Source organism: Cetorhinus maximus, chromosome 26, assembly GCF_964194155.1.
Source record: "Cetorhinus maximus chromosome 26, sCetMax3.hap1.1, whole genome shotgun sequence".
Classification (NCBI taxonomy): Eukaryota; Metazoa; Chordata; class Chondrichthyes; order Lamniformes; family Cetorhinidae; genus Cetorhinus; species Cetorhinus maximus.
Genome location: NC_135904.1, coordinates 19,744,209 through 19,760,872, shown reverse-complemented (window position 1 = coordinate 19,760,872; position 16,664 = coordinate 19,744,209). Strand labels below are relative to the sequence as shown.

Here is a 16,664-nt window from a genome sequence, read left to right as displayed (position 1 = left end):
CCACAACAAGAAGTTATATAACGTGGAAACACAACAGGCCCCTTGCTGAGTGTCTGTAGGTAAAAGGGGCTGGCATGAAGATATGCAGAGATAAAAACAAAAAACTGTGGATGCTGGAAAACCAAAACAAAAACAGAAACAGAAATACCTGGAGAAACTCAGCAGGTCTGGCAGCATCGGCGGAGAAGAGCACAGTTGACGTTTCGAGTCCTCAGGAGGACTCGAAACGTCAACTGTGCTCTTCTCCGCCGATGCTGCCAGACCTGCTGAGTTTTTCCAGGTATTTCTGTTTCTGATGAAGATATGCAAATCTGTCTATTGGTATTGGCTGTTGAAGTAGTCTGACTTCATTAGGAAAGCTTCCATTAAAGTAGGTGCTGATCTTGATTCAGATATTAAAAAAGATTTCTCCCAACATGAAGGTGCAAGGGTACAGGGGTAAAAATATCCCCCCACTCCCGAGGGCTCTGAGATTTTCTCGAGGGCTACTTTTTTGATTTTTGGGGTGCTATTTTTGGCTTTCAGGGGCTCCTTTTTCATTCTCTCTAACTCCTTTATTAGGTGATGCAGTCATGTCGTAACATTACCTTCTGTATTTGTGTTGACATATGGGGTATTTGGATTCACACAGAAGCAGAATTAGAAGAATTCATCAACATCCTCAATAATCATAACCCCTCCATTAAACGTAGGGCCACAACACACAAGGAAAGTTATAATTTCCTAGACATTACAATATTTAAATTGGCATAATGAGAACAGAAAGTTAGACAGTTAGCGACAAAGTTTTTTTTTAAGAACAGCTGGAGCACGATTCCACAAATATTTTTAGATACCTGGGCCTCATGATCATTTTGTGTGTGTAAACCAGACAGCAAGTGTCAGCGTCTTACACAGCCGTGATAGTGTGTTGCATCACAGCTGGTCCAATCTCTACCTCACCCGGGGTGGTGGGGGTTAACAATCAGGAGCGTTACACCCAGATGGTATTTTCCCTTCCTAGGCCTGGGGAGCTGAAGCTTGTCATCGTTTTCTGTTACCCTGGCTCAAATCAGCCTAGACTTGGAATCGCTCCCGGAATTCTCCAAGTGTACCGGGCTCAGTAGCACACAGGGCAGGGCTTTGATCCCACGAGAGCTACCGGAGGAGCGGGTGCTGCCCCTAAAACCCAAGGCTCAAATCAACAGAGACTAAGAACACTCTGGTTTTCTCTTTGAAACGCGGAGGCATTGAAAGCCTCAAACAAGAAGCACAAAGATTCAAACAAGACATTCATTTTATAAAATAAAACAACATGACACAGGAGGTTGAGAGTTGACAAAGTGCGTTTCAGTAATGGATGACGCCCTAGGAAAACCATTTTAAACAGCAGTCAGTCCAGACAGTCTTGGTCCACTGCCCAGGCTGATTTAGCCACAAAATTTGCCTAGAGCTTTCAGTGCTGATGTATGCTGGCATTTCTCAGAATCCTGTCATTTCCTACGTGAACTCGTGACCAGTTTCACTTGTTGTTTCAAAAAGGCCAAACATCCTGTCCGATTTTTTTGCACTCCTTTGAAAAAATGAAAATCACAGAACTTCCGTCGTGGCTAACTGGTGAATGAAATGTGTAACACTGAGACAAATCATCAATAAAGCTTCATTATTCTGGGAACTTAAACTGGCAGGTTGGCAGCTGACAAATCTTGAGTAATATTAGATCAGGATATGTCATTCTTCTGGGGAGAGGGGCCATTTTTAACTGAAGAGCCCTTTGTAAAGAAAATTGCCTAAAATGAAATCTATTGGGAACTGCATGAAGAAAACTCAATATTTCTAAACCAAATACTTGACAAATTGCCAACTGTCTCTGGTGGAACGCACAGCTTGTATTTACAATAAATAAAACACATTTATTCAAATTATGGATCAAAAGAAAAAATTCAAAATTAAAATAGGCCGAAATGAATTATCACTCTTTAAAAACATTTTTTACGATAATTGTGTCAGTAAAGCCATCTTTAAAATAAACTAACTCAAGATGCGTAAAATTAGGACTTTTTTTTGGCCACTAATTCAATAAAAATCGTAGGTAATCATAGGGGTTCGTTCGCTGGCTGGAGAACTGGCGGGAGACCTGCATCACCCTCTTTGGGGAAGACGTGCTGAATTAACTGGCCAGTAGCAGGCCTTCCCCAGGGTTTAGGACCCTGGGGTTGGAAATCCCATCCCTGGGAGCTGCCGGCCAATCAGAAGCAGACAGCACTTTTTTTTTATTCTTTCATGGGACGTTGGTGTCGCTGGCTAGGCCAGCATTTATTGCCCATTCCTAATTACCCATGAGAAGGTGGTGATGAGCTGCCTTCTTGAACCGCTGCAGTCCATGTGGTGTCGGTACACCCACATTGCTGTTAGGGAGGGAGTTCCAGGATTTTGACCCAGCGACTGTGAAGGAACGGCGATATATTTCCAAGTCAGGATGATGAGCAGCTCGGTGCGGAACCTCCAGGTGGTGATGGTAATCCCATGTGTCTGCTGGCCTTGTCCTTCTAGATGGCAGTGGTCATGGGTTTGGAAGGTGCTGTCTATGGAGGCTTGGTGAGTTCCTGCAGCGCATCTTGCAGATGGTCTACACACTGCTGCTACTGTGCAGTATTGTGGAGGGAGTGAATGTTTGTGTATGGGGTGCCAATCAAGCAGGCTGCTTTGTCCTGGATGGCGTCAAGCTTCGTGAGTGTTGTGGGAGCTGCACTCATCCAGGCAAGTGGAGAGTATTCTCTCACACTCCTGACTTGTGCCTTGTAGATGGTGGACAGGTTTTAGGGAGCCAGGAAGTGAGTTACTCACTGCAGGATTCCTAGCCTCTGGTCTGCTCTTGTAGCCACAGTGTTTATATGGCTAGTCCAGTTCAGTTTCTGGTGAATGGTAACCCCCCAGGATGCTGATAGTGGAGGATTCAGTGATGGTAATGCCATTGAATGTCAAGGGGCGATGGTTAGATTCTCTCTTGTTGGAGATGGTCATTGCCTAGCACTTGTGTTAGGAAGGGTGTGTTAAGAATAATGTATATCTTTAATGTTTAAGTTTGATTTGTATTTCTGTATTTGTGTGTAAAGAAAAGGAGCTGAGTTTTAGTTTCATTTTAAAAGGTACCTGCATCTTAATGAAGATTTTATAACTTTTGTACGGAAGATAAAACAAACAAGAGTAGAAAAAAAACCTGTGCTGTTGCCTAGCAACAAGGGTCCAGAGAGGGAGGCCACACGCACGCACACATACACACACATGGCCACGCGCGCAAACATGGCCACACGCATGCGCACCACGCACACATGGCCACAGGCACGCACACACGCACAAGTTTGAGTTCAGTTGAAGCAGGATTCTAGAGAGGCTGGGCAGCAGAGGGACAGATAGCAAGTCCCAAATTAAAGTTGAAGCCAGCTGCCAAGATCTATCAAGCCGGGTTCCACCCTGAGATCTGGCTTGTCCAGTAGTAACATCAGTTGGGATCATAACACTTGTGTGGTGCAAATGTTACTTGCCACTTGTCAGCCCAAGCCTGGATGTTGTCCACGTCTTTCTTGCTGCATTTGGACATGGACTGCTTCAGTATCTGAGGAGTCAGGAATGGTGCTGAACATTGTGCAATCATCAGTGAACATCCCCAATTCTGATCTTATGATGGAATGAAGGTCATTCATGAAGCAGCTGAAGATGGTTGGGCCTAGGACACTACACTGAGGAACTCCTGCAGCGATGTCCTGGAGCTAAGATAATTGACCTGCAACAACCACAACCATCTTCCTTTGTGCTAGGTATGACTCCAACCAGTGGAGAGTTTTCCCCTGATCCCCATTGATTCCAGTTTTGCTTGGGTTCCTTGATGCCACACTCGATCAAATGCTGCCTTGGTGTCAAGTGCTGTCACTCTCAACTCACCTCTGGAGTTCAGCTCTTTTGTTCATGTTTGAACCAAGGCTGTGATGAGGTCAGAGCTGAGTGGCCCTGGCAGAACCCAAACTGAGCATCAGTGAGCAGGTTATTCCTTAGCAAGTGCCACTTGATAGGACTGTTGATGACCCCTTCCATCACTTGTTTCAGATTTCCAGCATCCGCAGTATTTTGCTTTTACCCCCCACTATCAACATCCTGGGGATTACCATTCACCAGAAACTGAACTGCACTAGCCATATAAATACTGTGGCTACAAGACCAGGTCAGAGGCAAGGAACTCTGCGCCGAGTAACTCACCTCCTGGCTCCTCAAAGCCTGTCCACCATCTACAAGGCACAAGTCAGGAGCGTGATGGAATACTCCCCACTTGCCTGGATAAGTGCAGCTCCCATAACACTCAAGAAGCTTGACACCATCCAGGACAAAGCAGTCTGGTTGATTGACACCCCTTCCACAAGCATTCACTCCCTCCACCACTAATGCACAGTAGCAGCAGTGTGTACCATCTGCAAGATGCACTGCAGGAATTCACCAAGGCTCCTTAGACAGCACCCTCCAAACCCACAACCACTGCTATCTAGAAGGATAAGGGCAGCAGATAGATGGGAACACCACCACTTGGAAGTTCATCTCCAAGTCACTCACCATCCTGACTTGGAAATATATCACCATTCCTTCACTGTCACTGGGTCAAAATCCTGGAACTCCCTCCCTAACAGTACTATGGGTGTACCTACAGCACATGGACTGCAGCGGTTCAAGAGGGCAGCTCACCACCACCTTCTCAAGGGCAACTGGGGATGGGCAATAAATGCTGGCCCAGCCAGTGAAGCCCACATCCTGTGAATGAAAAAAAGTATATAGTCGATTAGGACTAAATTAAATAAATGTGGGAATGGATGGATACTCTGAAGTTTATGGGGATTATTTTTGAGGATCAGGGAGCATTTCTTCAATTTTCTTGGAAGGAAAGTGACTCTGGCAGAGCTCTTGATTGAGTGCATTGCCAGTAGAATCACACATGCCCCATGAAGTAGCACAAAAATGCAAGAAAGCCCGCCAAAAATCACTGAACCACTTGCTAAAAAGTATCCACACATTCACACACCGTCAGTATAGCCAGAACCTGCAGACAACTAACTCACTGAGGTCAGCTCAGTGTGCAACCTTTCAAACTGAGACACAGAGTAGAGGGCTTAGAGGATCAGCTTCTTTATAGAATGGCTCCTGTGACACTCTTCTTCTGGATCCTGAGGGGGGCGTGATGCCAGCGAGATCAGTGGTAGATCGCTGGGGAACTGCAGGAGCTTTGGCAGCAGCAGCCAGGTTTTGGCCAAATTCGACAATCCTCGGGTTTTGAGTCTGGAGCCAAGAACAACTTCACTCCAAGCTCAAGTTGCAGCTGCAGAGCTCCAATTTGCCCACCTCAGATACTCTGGAGGACAAAATCCACCCACATTCCAGACAAAAGTAAAAAAAAAAACGTCAGTCACCATCAGAGCAGAGTTTTATCTTTCCTGAACAGAGAAAACTAAAAAGGCAGCTTTGTAGGAGTTTGTGTGGATAACCTTGCGCCAATTTGGTGCTTCTCTTTCAGAGTGCTTTCCAAAAAATCCCACTCTCATTCCACGCAAGAATTCTGACACAGTAATTTATTCCGGTTAACAGGACAAACAAATAGAAAATAAGGAAATAATAGTCCAATTTACTGGGTGCCACACTGAAGGAGAAAAGGCCAGCCTAGTGAAATATCAACACGGTAAGGACCACATGCCTAAAGTGAGAGTATAAATTTAAGGAATACCGCACTTGTTTGGTTGGAACAAAGCAGAAACTAATCTGAAAGGTTTATTGACTTGCAACAAAACCACAATCATAACATGGGTGGAGCTGATCTTTCAGATGAATTCCTTCTGCACAGCAACCACGGCCGGAATCTTGTTTTGGTGTTGGGAGTCTTGCCTGCCGGTTGGAGAGCCGGTGACAGACCTGCAGTGCCTCTTTTCAGGAAGGCCAGCCGAACCACGCGCCAATCAGGCAGCGGCGAGGAGGCCAGCAATGGGCCTTCCTCTGGAATCAAGGCCCTGGTGGCAGAAGTTCCTGCTCCTGTGCTCAGCAGAGCCACTGAGGGGGCTGTGGCTGCTGCCGGAAGGACACCACCACCCCTCCCACACACCCCCCCCCCCGCCCCACCCCACTCCCGCCCCACCCCCGCCCCCACCCCACCCCCCCTCCACCCCACCCCCGGAGTGCCAGGGTAGCAGAGGACCCAGGCTTCAGGTAAGTAATGTTGGGGAGGGCGTTTCACGATGTGGGGGAGTCATGGGCAGAGGGATCGGAAGACAGGGCAGGGGGTGACTTCCAGTGCCCAACCCCACCCCTGCCTTCCTGCTGTCCAGTCTCCTGATGAGGTACCGATTGCCTTTGATTCAGTGAACTGCAACCCCCCACCAACTCCCCCATCCCGCCCTCCCCCTCCCCCCATCCCACCCTCCCCCTCCCCCCCCCATCCCCACACACACAAGGTGCCAAGCGACCAACACAGGTTCATCTGTCATGAACACCACATGGCAACAGGCCCGCCCGCAGCTGGGTTACTCCCAGCAGCAGTGGGATGAGGCCCTTAAGTGATCCTTAATTGGCCACATAAGTGCCTCAATTGGCAATGGGGCGGGAAGGTCGACCATGGGCCTTCCTGCCCGGAACTTAATTCATGTGGAGGCGGGAAGGTGGCGGGTTTCAGCTATGCCACCACTCTGCCTAAGTAAATGCCCTTCCCTCCTCGAACCTCGCCACCAGAGAGAGCAGAAGATTCTGCCCCGTGGCACTGACCCGAGATAGCAGGTAGATATCAGGTAGAGTACAACAAGCTCACGTACAGACTCAGGGGCTTTGATGAAGATTTTGGTTTTCCCCAGCTGGTGCTGTTCCGGGTCCATGTTCACTGATCTGAGGAGATGGAGAACTCCTTGTTTCACATCTCCTCTCCATGAAGGCCACGTCTCCTTCGTCAAAATGGCGTACCTGCAATGAGAAAGGTGGCGTTGGCAGAGAGATTCCTCAGAGAAATGGAATGAATTTTTTTTAAAAGTGAGTGCTTTATACCATTCCCAACTTTAATTTAATTTTGCTCAACCCTGTAAATAAACAATTCCTGTTATAGATAAATAAATAGCAACAGATGTTTTATACCATGTCCAATCAATGCATCAATAGTTTGAAAACTATAAAAAGTTTCTTTCTTGGTAAATGTTGGAAATGTTTATTTATAAAAATACACCATTAATCCCAGTATAACAGCTAAGTATAAATAGCAAATAGTTCATTGACCCTCTATGTGAATAGAGAGCCCACACAGATGGCATCACTATCAATAAGTTCACCATGGCCAATTTTCAATGTGGGTTTTGAATCATTCATAGCTCATTTTAGGACCCAATAATCATGTTCTAAAGAATATGATAGCAGTGATCTTGTGTAGTTTAAAATAATTCATACAAAGGCCCTCCAGCCAAAGAATACCTCACTTTAATAACATCTCAGCTATAGATTCCAGTCAAGATTCCAATGAGAAATAGTATGACTACTCAGACTGACATCTGTACACAGAGCTCCACAAACAAATTTACAACCCTTTCCTTCCTCTCCTCCTCCTCGCAAGCCAATGTCTCGTTGTCCTACATTCCTCCTCAGTTAGATACTGGTTCTTCTCCCTCCAGCCTTTTATGCCAAGGCCTGGGTTCTCTTCATTCACTCCTATCATGCCTAAAGCCACCTACCCTATATATTCCCTTCAAGCCAAAGGCTGGTTCTTCTCCATGCCTTCCCCTTACACCAAGAACTGGCTTTTCTCTCTCCAGAAACTTAAAACTTCACACATTACCCTGGTTACACAGTTCTTGATGGCCTTTCAGAATGTAATTGGCTAGATATTGCTCCATGATTATCATGTATCCAAGTACAAAGTCATTATAATTTTGGCCAGGGGATAAATGCAAAATTCCTAGCCATATGCAAGACTGATCCTACTCATACCCAGAGAGAGAGAGAGTGATGTAACATTTACAGTATGAAGGGATACATTTTTGGGGAAAATAGAAGAGGGGCAAAATGACAAATAGATGCAGGAAAAGAAGGACTCTTGGAGGGTGCATGTACGCAAAGCTTTGAAGTAGCTGGATAAGTTGAGAAGTTTATTCAAAAAAGCATATGGTATTCTTGATTTTATTAATAGAGGAATAGAGTAGAAAAGCAATGAACATATGTTAAACCAATCGTGAGCAGGCTAATAGCTACATCAACAACCAATTTAAGATAATCAGTCGGGCTTTTAACCTGGTTCATTTGTGTTTGCTAGAGGCAACATGCATTCATGTGCAGGAACCCATTTCCTGCAGACAAAAGGAATATGTTCAAGACTTTCGCTATTTTTGATTTACCTGGGAGCTTGGGGAGATAAAAGTTTCCCGTTGCTTTCTCCCAGGCAATGCTTTGGGCAGAGTTAACTTGCCAACCAATCAGCATCCTTTTCTCCTGCAGTATAAACTGTTGTAATCATTTGAAATTTGCCATTCTTGCATTTGTCCCGATGAGTGTAAGACGAAAAGCTTTGGCAACATGACTCTCTTTTTAGCAATATTCAAGTTCTGTACTACCAAGCTACTTTTATGCTAAACCTTTATAAAAACACTGGTCAGGCCTCAGCTGGAGTAGTGTGTTAAATTCTGGGCGCTATACTTCAGGAAGAGTGTCAAGATCTTGGAAGAGAGTGCAGAAGAGATTTACTAGAATGGCACCAGGGGTGAGGTACTTCAGTCACGTGGGAATCTGGGGTTGTTCTCCTTTGAGCAGAGAAAGTTAAAGGGAATTTGCTAGAGGTGTTCAAAATTATGAATGGTTTTTAAAGAGTAAATAGGGAACAATTGTTTCCAGTGGCAGAAGGGTTAGTAACCCAAGGGCACAGATTTAAGATGAGGAAGCATTTTTTTTTTAAATGTGACAAAATGTTGTGATTTGGAATGCACTGCATGGAAGTGTGGTGGGAGCAAATTCAATGGTAACATTCAAGAGAGAAGTGAATGAATACTTGAAGAAGGGAAAACAATTTCAGGGCTGTCAGGAAAGAGCAGGGGAGTGGGATAAATTGGATAGCTCTGCTAAAGAGCCAGCACAGACCTGATGGGCTGAATGGAGGCTTCTTGTGCTGTATCATTATTATGTTATAGCTTTTATTGTTACAATTCGTCCAACAAAGAAAACAAAAAAAAAGTGTAACCCATACATAGTTAATCTCAAAAACCTAATTAAACAAAAAATTCAACTGAACAACTATTCATTGAAAGATTGCGAGATAAAATCAAAGTATTCCATTCATAATGTGATTTGGTTGATTTACTCGGAACTTTTATGCTCGATTTGGTGGTCACAATCATTTGTACTGTATATTTTGTATCTGTTATGGATTCATGCTCTTTCACACAATTTTCTTGTTCAACAACCATTTCTGAAATTTGTGTCTTTTTGTTTTCTGCCCCTCCAGAATTCATGAACACACTGATTTCATTTATGGTATGACAGCAAAATGCAAATGTAGAATCATGCTACACTCCGACACTCATTTTGGACAGAAAACTCAAGTCAAAGATTCAGTTGGCTAAAAGAAACAGATCAACTATACACAGGCCACAGATTCAACAGGCTAAAACAACTAATCAAATTTATTTGAAAAAAAGGGCTCAAAAAAAAAATACAGTGATGGAGATTTTAGATGGAGAACAAGGCAACAGGAATTTACAATATACAATGCATCAGTATCCTCACCTTCTGCAGTTCAAACAGTTTCTTAAAGTTAACGATGTTCTTAGAATTAAATTAAGTACTAAGCCCATTCCCTCAACATCATGAGCCGATCATTAAAAGAAAAACTTGGGCAAAGTGAATGGCAAGTCTTCACTTGCCCTTTGATATCAGAATGCTATTTTGAATCATAGCACAAGAAATAAAAGGACTACATGCTGTGGAACTCTTCGTAAACCAGCAGGAACTAAAAGAACAAAGAGTTTTTTGCTCAACTTACTTAAGAAAGAAATCAGTCACATTTTAAAAATACTATACACAAAAGCACGTTGAAATAACAAACGATAGCTTTGGTTTAGTCAACAGCCAGTTAAAACAGGCAACCAGAGAAAAAATAAAATCAAAATTCCACTGTGAGGGAATTAACAATAGTCCCTACTCTGGATTGAATGGCTGGGACCAATTTACAGACAGTTACTCAATTAGACCTGAAAAATACAGAGCCTAATATTTATGCTTAGCACTTTTAACATGATTAGTCCAAATTACAAAAACAAATGCAACTTAATCTCCTTTGAAGACGATTAAACAGTCATCTTTCTAAACCTTACTGGGCAAAAAATGCTGGGGTGATTTTGATTTGCACTAAACATTGGAGAATAAATTTCACAAAACATTATTTCTCTCAGGGACACACGGACACACCCACCAGAGGATTATCTGTGGGAGTGGACTCTGATGTCAGTGTCCATTTGCTAGCTCAGAACTGCATCATTATCCTAAGTGCAATGAATTAAAATACATTAGGAACGTTGCATTACAAAGCCATGGCTATTTAAAAAAATAAGTGCCTTGGAGAAAAAAAGGAAGCTGAGAAAGGGATCCAAGCAGACTTGGAGACTTTAAAATGCAAAATTCAAATTTCCACATAAAATGACATGACAATGTATTTTTTCCTGGGCTGGACGGATGGTAAAGTGCCTCATCTACCATTAGCACCTATCAGGAAACTGCCAGCAAAAGACCTTTTTGATTTGATTGAAATCAAAGCAACTCATTAGCAGCAGAGACCTGGGGCATTTACCCCAGTGTCTGCAGAACAAGACAACCAGGGCCCCATTTTAACTCACCCCAAAACGCATTCACCTACACAGGCTTGAAATCGGGCCTTCAGATCCTCACTTACTTATTAAAAACAAGTTTATTCAAGGCAAAATGACCCAAACGTGGAATTCCTGAAGCAAGTCTCTAATAAAATTCGATAGTGTTGGCTTTCTGCCTCTCTCAGGTGACGTTCCTCAAGATGGCTGAATGTGTATAAAATACAGCAGACACAGGTGAGCTGCGTGGAATAGCTGTGCAAGGATTTCACTAAACCCCTTTTGGCCTATATTTACCAGTAAAAAAAAAATACCCTGGTAAAAAAAAATGATTTTATTTATTGGAACTAGCTCCTGTCTATGGGCTGGGCTTTGCAACTTTAACATAGACAAGTGTCATATCAGCCATTCTTTACACAATGGGCCTAATATGGTTCTTCTGGTCATTTAGTTTGGAGTCATACAGACCAAGAAATTCCCAGGTCCAATGATCTGGGCTTAATCAGCTGATGTCAAAAGGGACAACATTACAGTTGGCCTCAGCAGTCTTGGGTCAGTGCCTCTTGTTAACTTAGCTTAGTTGGTAGAGCTTTTACCTCTGGGTCAAAGGGCTGTTGGCTCAATCCATGCTACAGACTTCAAGATATATAATCTATGACTCTGGTGCAGTATTGAGAGGGTGCTGCGTTGTCAGAGGTGCCATCTTGCAGATAGTCAAACAAGGTCAATTCTGCCGGCAGATGGATACAAAAAGCATGTTTGAAGAGGAGGAAATGGTTCTTTGAGTGTTCTCCTGGTCAACATTCCTTCCTCAAACACCCCAGCAAAGAGATTGTCTGACCATCCATGCATTTGCTATTTTTGGACCTGGCTGTGTGCCACATTTGCCACCATAACAACAGTGACTGCACTTCAGAAGTAATCCACTAATTTTAAAGCACTTTGGAACATCCTGAGGACATGAAAGCAAGTTCTTTCCTTCTCAACCACTGGAAAGTACACTTGCGTGACTATCAGGCAAAGGCAGAATTGGGCTTAGCTGTCATGTTTACCTATAGAGGAATCACAGGCTGGGATTTTCCGACCCCGCCACCAGCAGGTATCGGCGCGGGCCGGACAGGAAAATTTGGAGAGCCGTTGATTTTTTAACAGCTCTCCAAATTTTCCCATCCTGCCCGTGATCCTGCCCGCCGGTGTCAGGGCCAGGAAATCCCACTCGCTTTTTCAACGCACAGGGAAGGGTGACCATTCGCGAGGGGTACTGCGGTGCAACCGACACTTGCAGAACTATTCCCTAGCAAGGGTTGGCGTTTTCCAGAGAAAAGGGAAAAGGGGAGACAATTTTAAGAAACATTGCTAAGCGGGTAGAGAACGGCGAGCAAAATTCGAACCCCATGGTAAGTCTCACCTTTGTAAGAATTTCTTAAAAACTCGTCTGTAAGCGTAGCCTGCGCGTCGAACCCTGATGTTTTCCTTTAAACCCAGATACTCCACTTGGTGCTTAACTCTAAAAAGAAAATGACAAAAATTAACTAGGACTAGAAAGATGATACTTACATTTTGCTAAAGTAACATTTATAAAATGTGGTTAACACTAGCGGAATGAAATATTTTGCTGCCTATTTCAAAAATGTACTATTTTTACGATCATAAATCCAAGTTTATTACTTTCCTAAAAAAACTCCACAGGGCTATGAAATTGTACCGTGGAACACCAATTGGTGACATCTTGATTCCATAGTAGGCGTATTGCTTCTGAGTCAGAAGTTTGTGGGTCCAGGCCCTTACCCCAGTGAACTGAGCACAAAATCTGAGCGACACTTTCTGCTACACTTTTGCAGATGGTGTCTTTCAGATGTGATATTAATCGAGGTCCTGTCTGCCTACTCAGGTGGACCCAATAAATCATATAATGGTATTTGGAGAAGAGCAGGGGAGGTGTCCTGAACAATATTTATCCTTCAACCACTTTAAAAAAAAGACTATTGGCGGGATTGTCCCAGATTTTCACAAAGTGCTGTCGCAGGCAGGAAAAAAAGGGCCTTTTACCCACCGCCTGCAATGTCGGCTTTTCACGCCGTATCATCCCATTCCCAGCGTGTCCTGCCTCATTCCTGGGAAACACGCCAGATTGCTTGCGCGATGGCCTCTGATTCACACGAACAAGGAGGAGGCCATTCGGCCCCTTGAGCTTGCTCCAGTATTTAATAAGATCACAGCTGATCTGACAGTAACTTCAAATCTGCACCCCGCGTACCCCAGATAACCTGTCACCCCCTTGCTTATCGAGAATCTATCCACCCCTGCCTTAAAAATATTCAAAGACTCTGCTTCCACCACCTTTTCGGGAAAAGGATTCCAAAGGCTCTCAACATTCAGTTAAAACATTTCACCTTATCTCTGTTTTAAATGATGACCCCTTACTTTTAAACAGTGACCCCCTAGTTCTAGACTCTCCCACAACAGGAAACATCCTCTCCACATCCACCCTGTCAAGACCCCTCAGGATCTTATATGCTTTAATCAAGTCACCTCTTACTCTTCTAAACTCCAGTGGATACAAGCCTAACCTGTCCAACCTTTCCTCATAAGACAACCTGCCCATTCCAGGTATTAGTCTGGTAAACATCCTCTGAACTGCTTCCAACACATTTACATCCTTCCTTAAATAAGGTGACCAATTCTGTACACAGTACTCCAGATGTGGTCTCACTCGTGCTCTGTATAACTGAAGCATAACCTCCCTACTTTTGTATTCAATTCCCCTCACAAGAAATGATAACATTCTATTAGCTTTCCTAACTACTTGTTGTACCTGCATACTAGCTTTATACGATTCGAACACTAAGACACCCAGATCCCTCTGCAATCTCTCACCATTTAGATAATGTGTTTCTCTATTATTCTTCCTGCCAAAAGGACAATTTCACATTTGCCCACATTATACTCCGTTTGCCAGATCTTTGCCCACTCACTTAAACTATCTATATATTTTAGTAGCCTCCTTATGTCCTCTTCACAAATTACTTTTCTCCCTATCTTTGTGTCATCAGCAAATTTGGCAACCATCCCATCCATCCCTTCATCCAAGTCATTTATATATATGGTAAACATTTGAGGTCCCAGTATTAATCCCTGTGGCACACAACTCGTTACATCTTGCCAACCTGAGAAAGACCCATTTATGCCTACTCACTGCTTCCTGTTAGCCAGCCAATCATTTAGCCATGCCAATTTGTTACCCTCTATACCATGAGCTTTTCTCCTGCCCCGCTATCATCAGGGCTTCAGTGATCCGGGCGCCATATTTAAATGGTGCCCTCGCACAGAGCTGGCACTCTCTACGGCATCTGCAAAGCTACTGCAAAGCCATGTCCCCAAATTTAGCAACGCTTCCCTCAGGTGCCTACTGGACACAATGGAGGCCCGCCGTGAAGTCCTCTACCCCCGCTCTGGGCTAAAACCAGCGAGCAAAGTCACCAATCCAGCATGGGAGACAGTGGCAGTGGCGGTCAGTGCCAATGCCCTGCAAGAGGACAGCCACCCAGTGCTGAAAGAGGATGAATGATCTCCTCCGATCCGTCAGGGTAAGTCACTCTTCTCATCACTCTCAACTCACACACTCTCAAACCCATCACACATCCACAGGGATCTCACTCACTGCCAGCTCAAGGGACATCACCATTCACTCTCTCACACACACCTTCTTCTGCCCTGCAAATCGTGTCCGCAACCCGTCCATGGCACCACTCACCACCCACACATGCCAGGCATCCTACTCATCTGGCCTGGCAAGCGTCCTGTTTACACTCTCTCCATCTGTATTCATGCAGGACAAGCTGGCACACAACAAAAGGGAGAGGTCGCAGACCGGTGAAGGAATGCCTGGCATCAAGGTGCTCACAGGCTTTGAAAATAGAGTCATCCAGCTGGACAGCCACGGTCTGGACCATTCCTGTGCTAACAATGAGGTCAGCGGGGCTCAACCAAGTGAGGATCCAGCAGTGCAACATCCATCAGACAACCATGCTGTGAGTGAGTTTCCCTGGTCCACAGTCCCCTGCCATGCACTAATTATCTCTCCTTGGTTTCAGAGGAACACTGGGAAGCAGCCGAAGGGGTCCACGGGCCAGGTCCTCGACTCAAGCTCCGAAGACACCTCGGAAGGAGAATCTGATGACACCCTAATTGAAGCCCCATCACAGCGCTGACCCACACCCTCCACCAGCGCAGACACACACCTTAGTGGGGCCTAGTTCTAGAGTAGCTCGGGGTCACAATCTGGTGTATATATCGCACTGTCTGATCCTCAGCAGACGGCGGCAGGGACTTCCCAGGTTTCCAGCTCTCGGAGGACTGCTGGAGGCCAGAAATCTGCTGAGCTCGAGTTTAGGCGAGGAGCCTCTGGACTCGGTCATGTCTCAGTTGCTGGAACTGCAAAGGCAAGCTCGGGAATATCAGGAAGGGATGTCCGCTGTGCTCCTCAGATCGCAAGGCACGATGGAGGATCCATCCGCCTTTAGTCTGAGGTGATAGCACCGGCATGCCAATGCAGTGAGGCCAACACTGGTAGGATGGCGGCCGTCATGGAGACCTTGGTCCAGGACATCAGTCCTGCACTGTTGCGCAGGCTGAACTCCATCGCCGATAAATGGCCTCCAACAAGTGTCAAATTGAGGGGGCTGCAGGCCAGCTCGATCTCACTCCAGCTTCCCCTTCTCCTCAAGGAGTCAGCCAGGGGCTCTCGGGTATCCATAGGGAGGAAGATCAGCAGGTGCACACCCCGGGGCCATCCACCCAGCTGACTCCGGCAATTTCCGGCCCATCCGAATCCCCTCTTCCTGTGACCCCAGCAGCTCTAGCTCCACAGGCCGAGGAGGGTGCCACTGCCACACAGCAGGACCCCGAAAGCAGGCTGGGGACCTCCAGTCTTGGCCCTCAAGGGGATGCCTGCCAAGGCGTCACAGATAGGGCACAGCAGTCAGTAGGGCTGCCTCCACCTCCGCTGTGGATGTCTGGGGAGCACCAAGACGTAGCAGCAGGGTTAGGAAAGTTAAGAAAATATAGTTGCACAGCCTGGGCATGGGTGTTAATCACTTGTACACAATGTTCACTATTGTAAATAAACTTCCAAGAATGTCTCCTTGCCTATGGCTCCTTGTTCTGATGAGCAGTGTTTGTCACTCAGATGTGAAACCTTGATTCCTGCACAAGATAAAGGCAGGTGTTTCAGTCCAGGGCCTCTTCCCTGTGCAGTGTGTAACCTTCAGACCAAAGTGATGGTCCGGCTTCACACTTACTGAACACATTAGTGACGCCTGCACCTCGATGGTCCTCGTCATTGCTGCCAGAATGTCGTCATTCTCCCTGTGTGTTCTCAGCACCTTTGAAGTGGGGCTGGACCCCACCCCATCTCTTCAGCAACTACGTCCAGTGACGGTGTGTTCCTGAAGGGGTCAGATACTGAAGCCAACAAAGGATCAGGTGCATTTAAAGTTTCATGGCTGCATCGCCATGATATGACCCTAACCGCAGAGTGCAAGCGAGCTGCTCTCAGCCAGACAGGAGTCAGACATTCATAGAGGTAACGTGAAGATCTATGGAGTGTCCTCACTGCATGTCGTCATCATCCTCCTGGAATCTACTATTAGGGCCTCCGCTGTGTTTCCATGACATGAGCCTGAGCACTGAGGGTATGTGCGCTGTCATCAGCCACACAGGAGTCAAACATTCACAGATGTAAGGACTGTTCTCACTGCATCTCGTCATCATCCTCCACAAACCTTGTGGCTATGAGGACCTCCCGAGCACACTTGCCTCGTCTGGACAGTG

General features: G+C 45.5%; 1 protein-coding gene across 2 annotated transcripts in view; it reads right to left on the bottom strand.

Moving 5' to 3' along the window:
- myo1ea (myosin IEa) overlaps nt 1-16,664 on the bottom strand; it is a 149,078-nt gene that overhangs the window by 18,628 nt on the left and 113,786 nt on the right. For both annotated transcript variants that reach the window (XM_078530297.1, XM_078530298.1), the window contains exons 18-19: nt 12,241-12,339; nt 6,816-6,960 (exon numbers count right to left, since the gene is read on the bottom strand). In XM_078530297.1, coding sequence (XP_078386423.1) covers nt 6,816-6,960; nt 12,241-12,339 — 244 coding nt within the window. The remainder of the gene's footprint in view (nt 1-6,815; nt 6,961-12,240; nt 12,340-16,664) is intronic.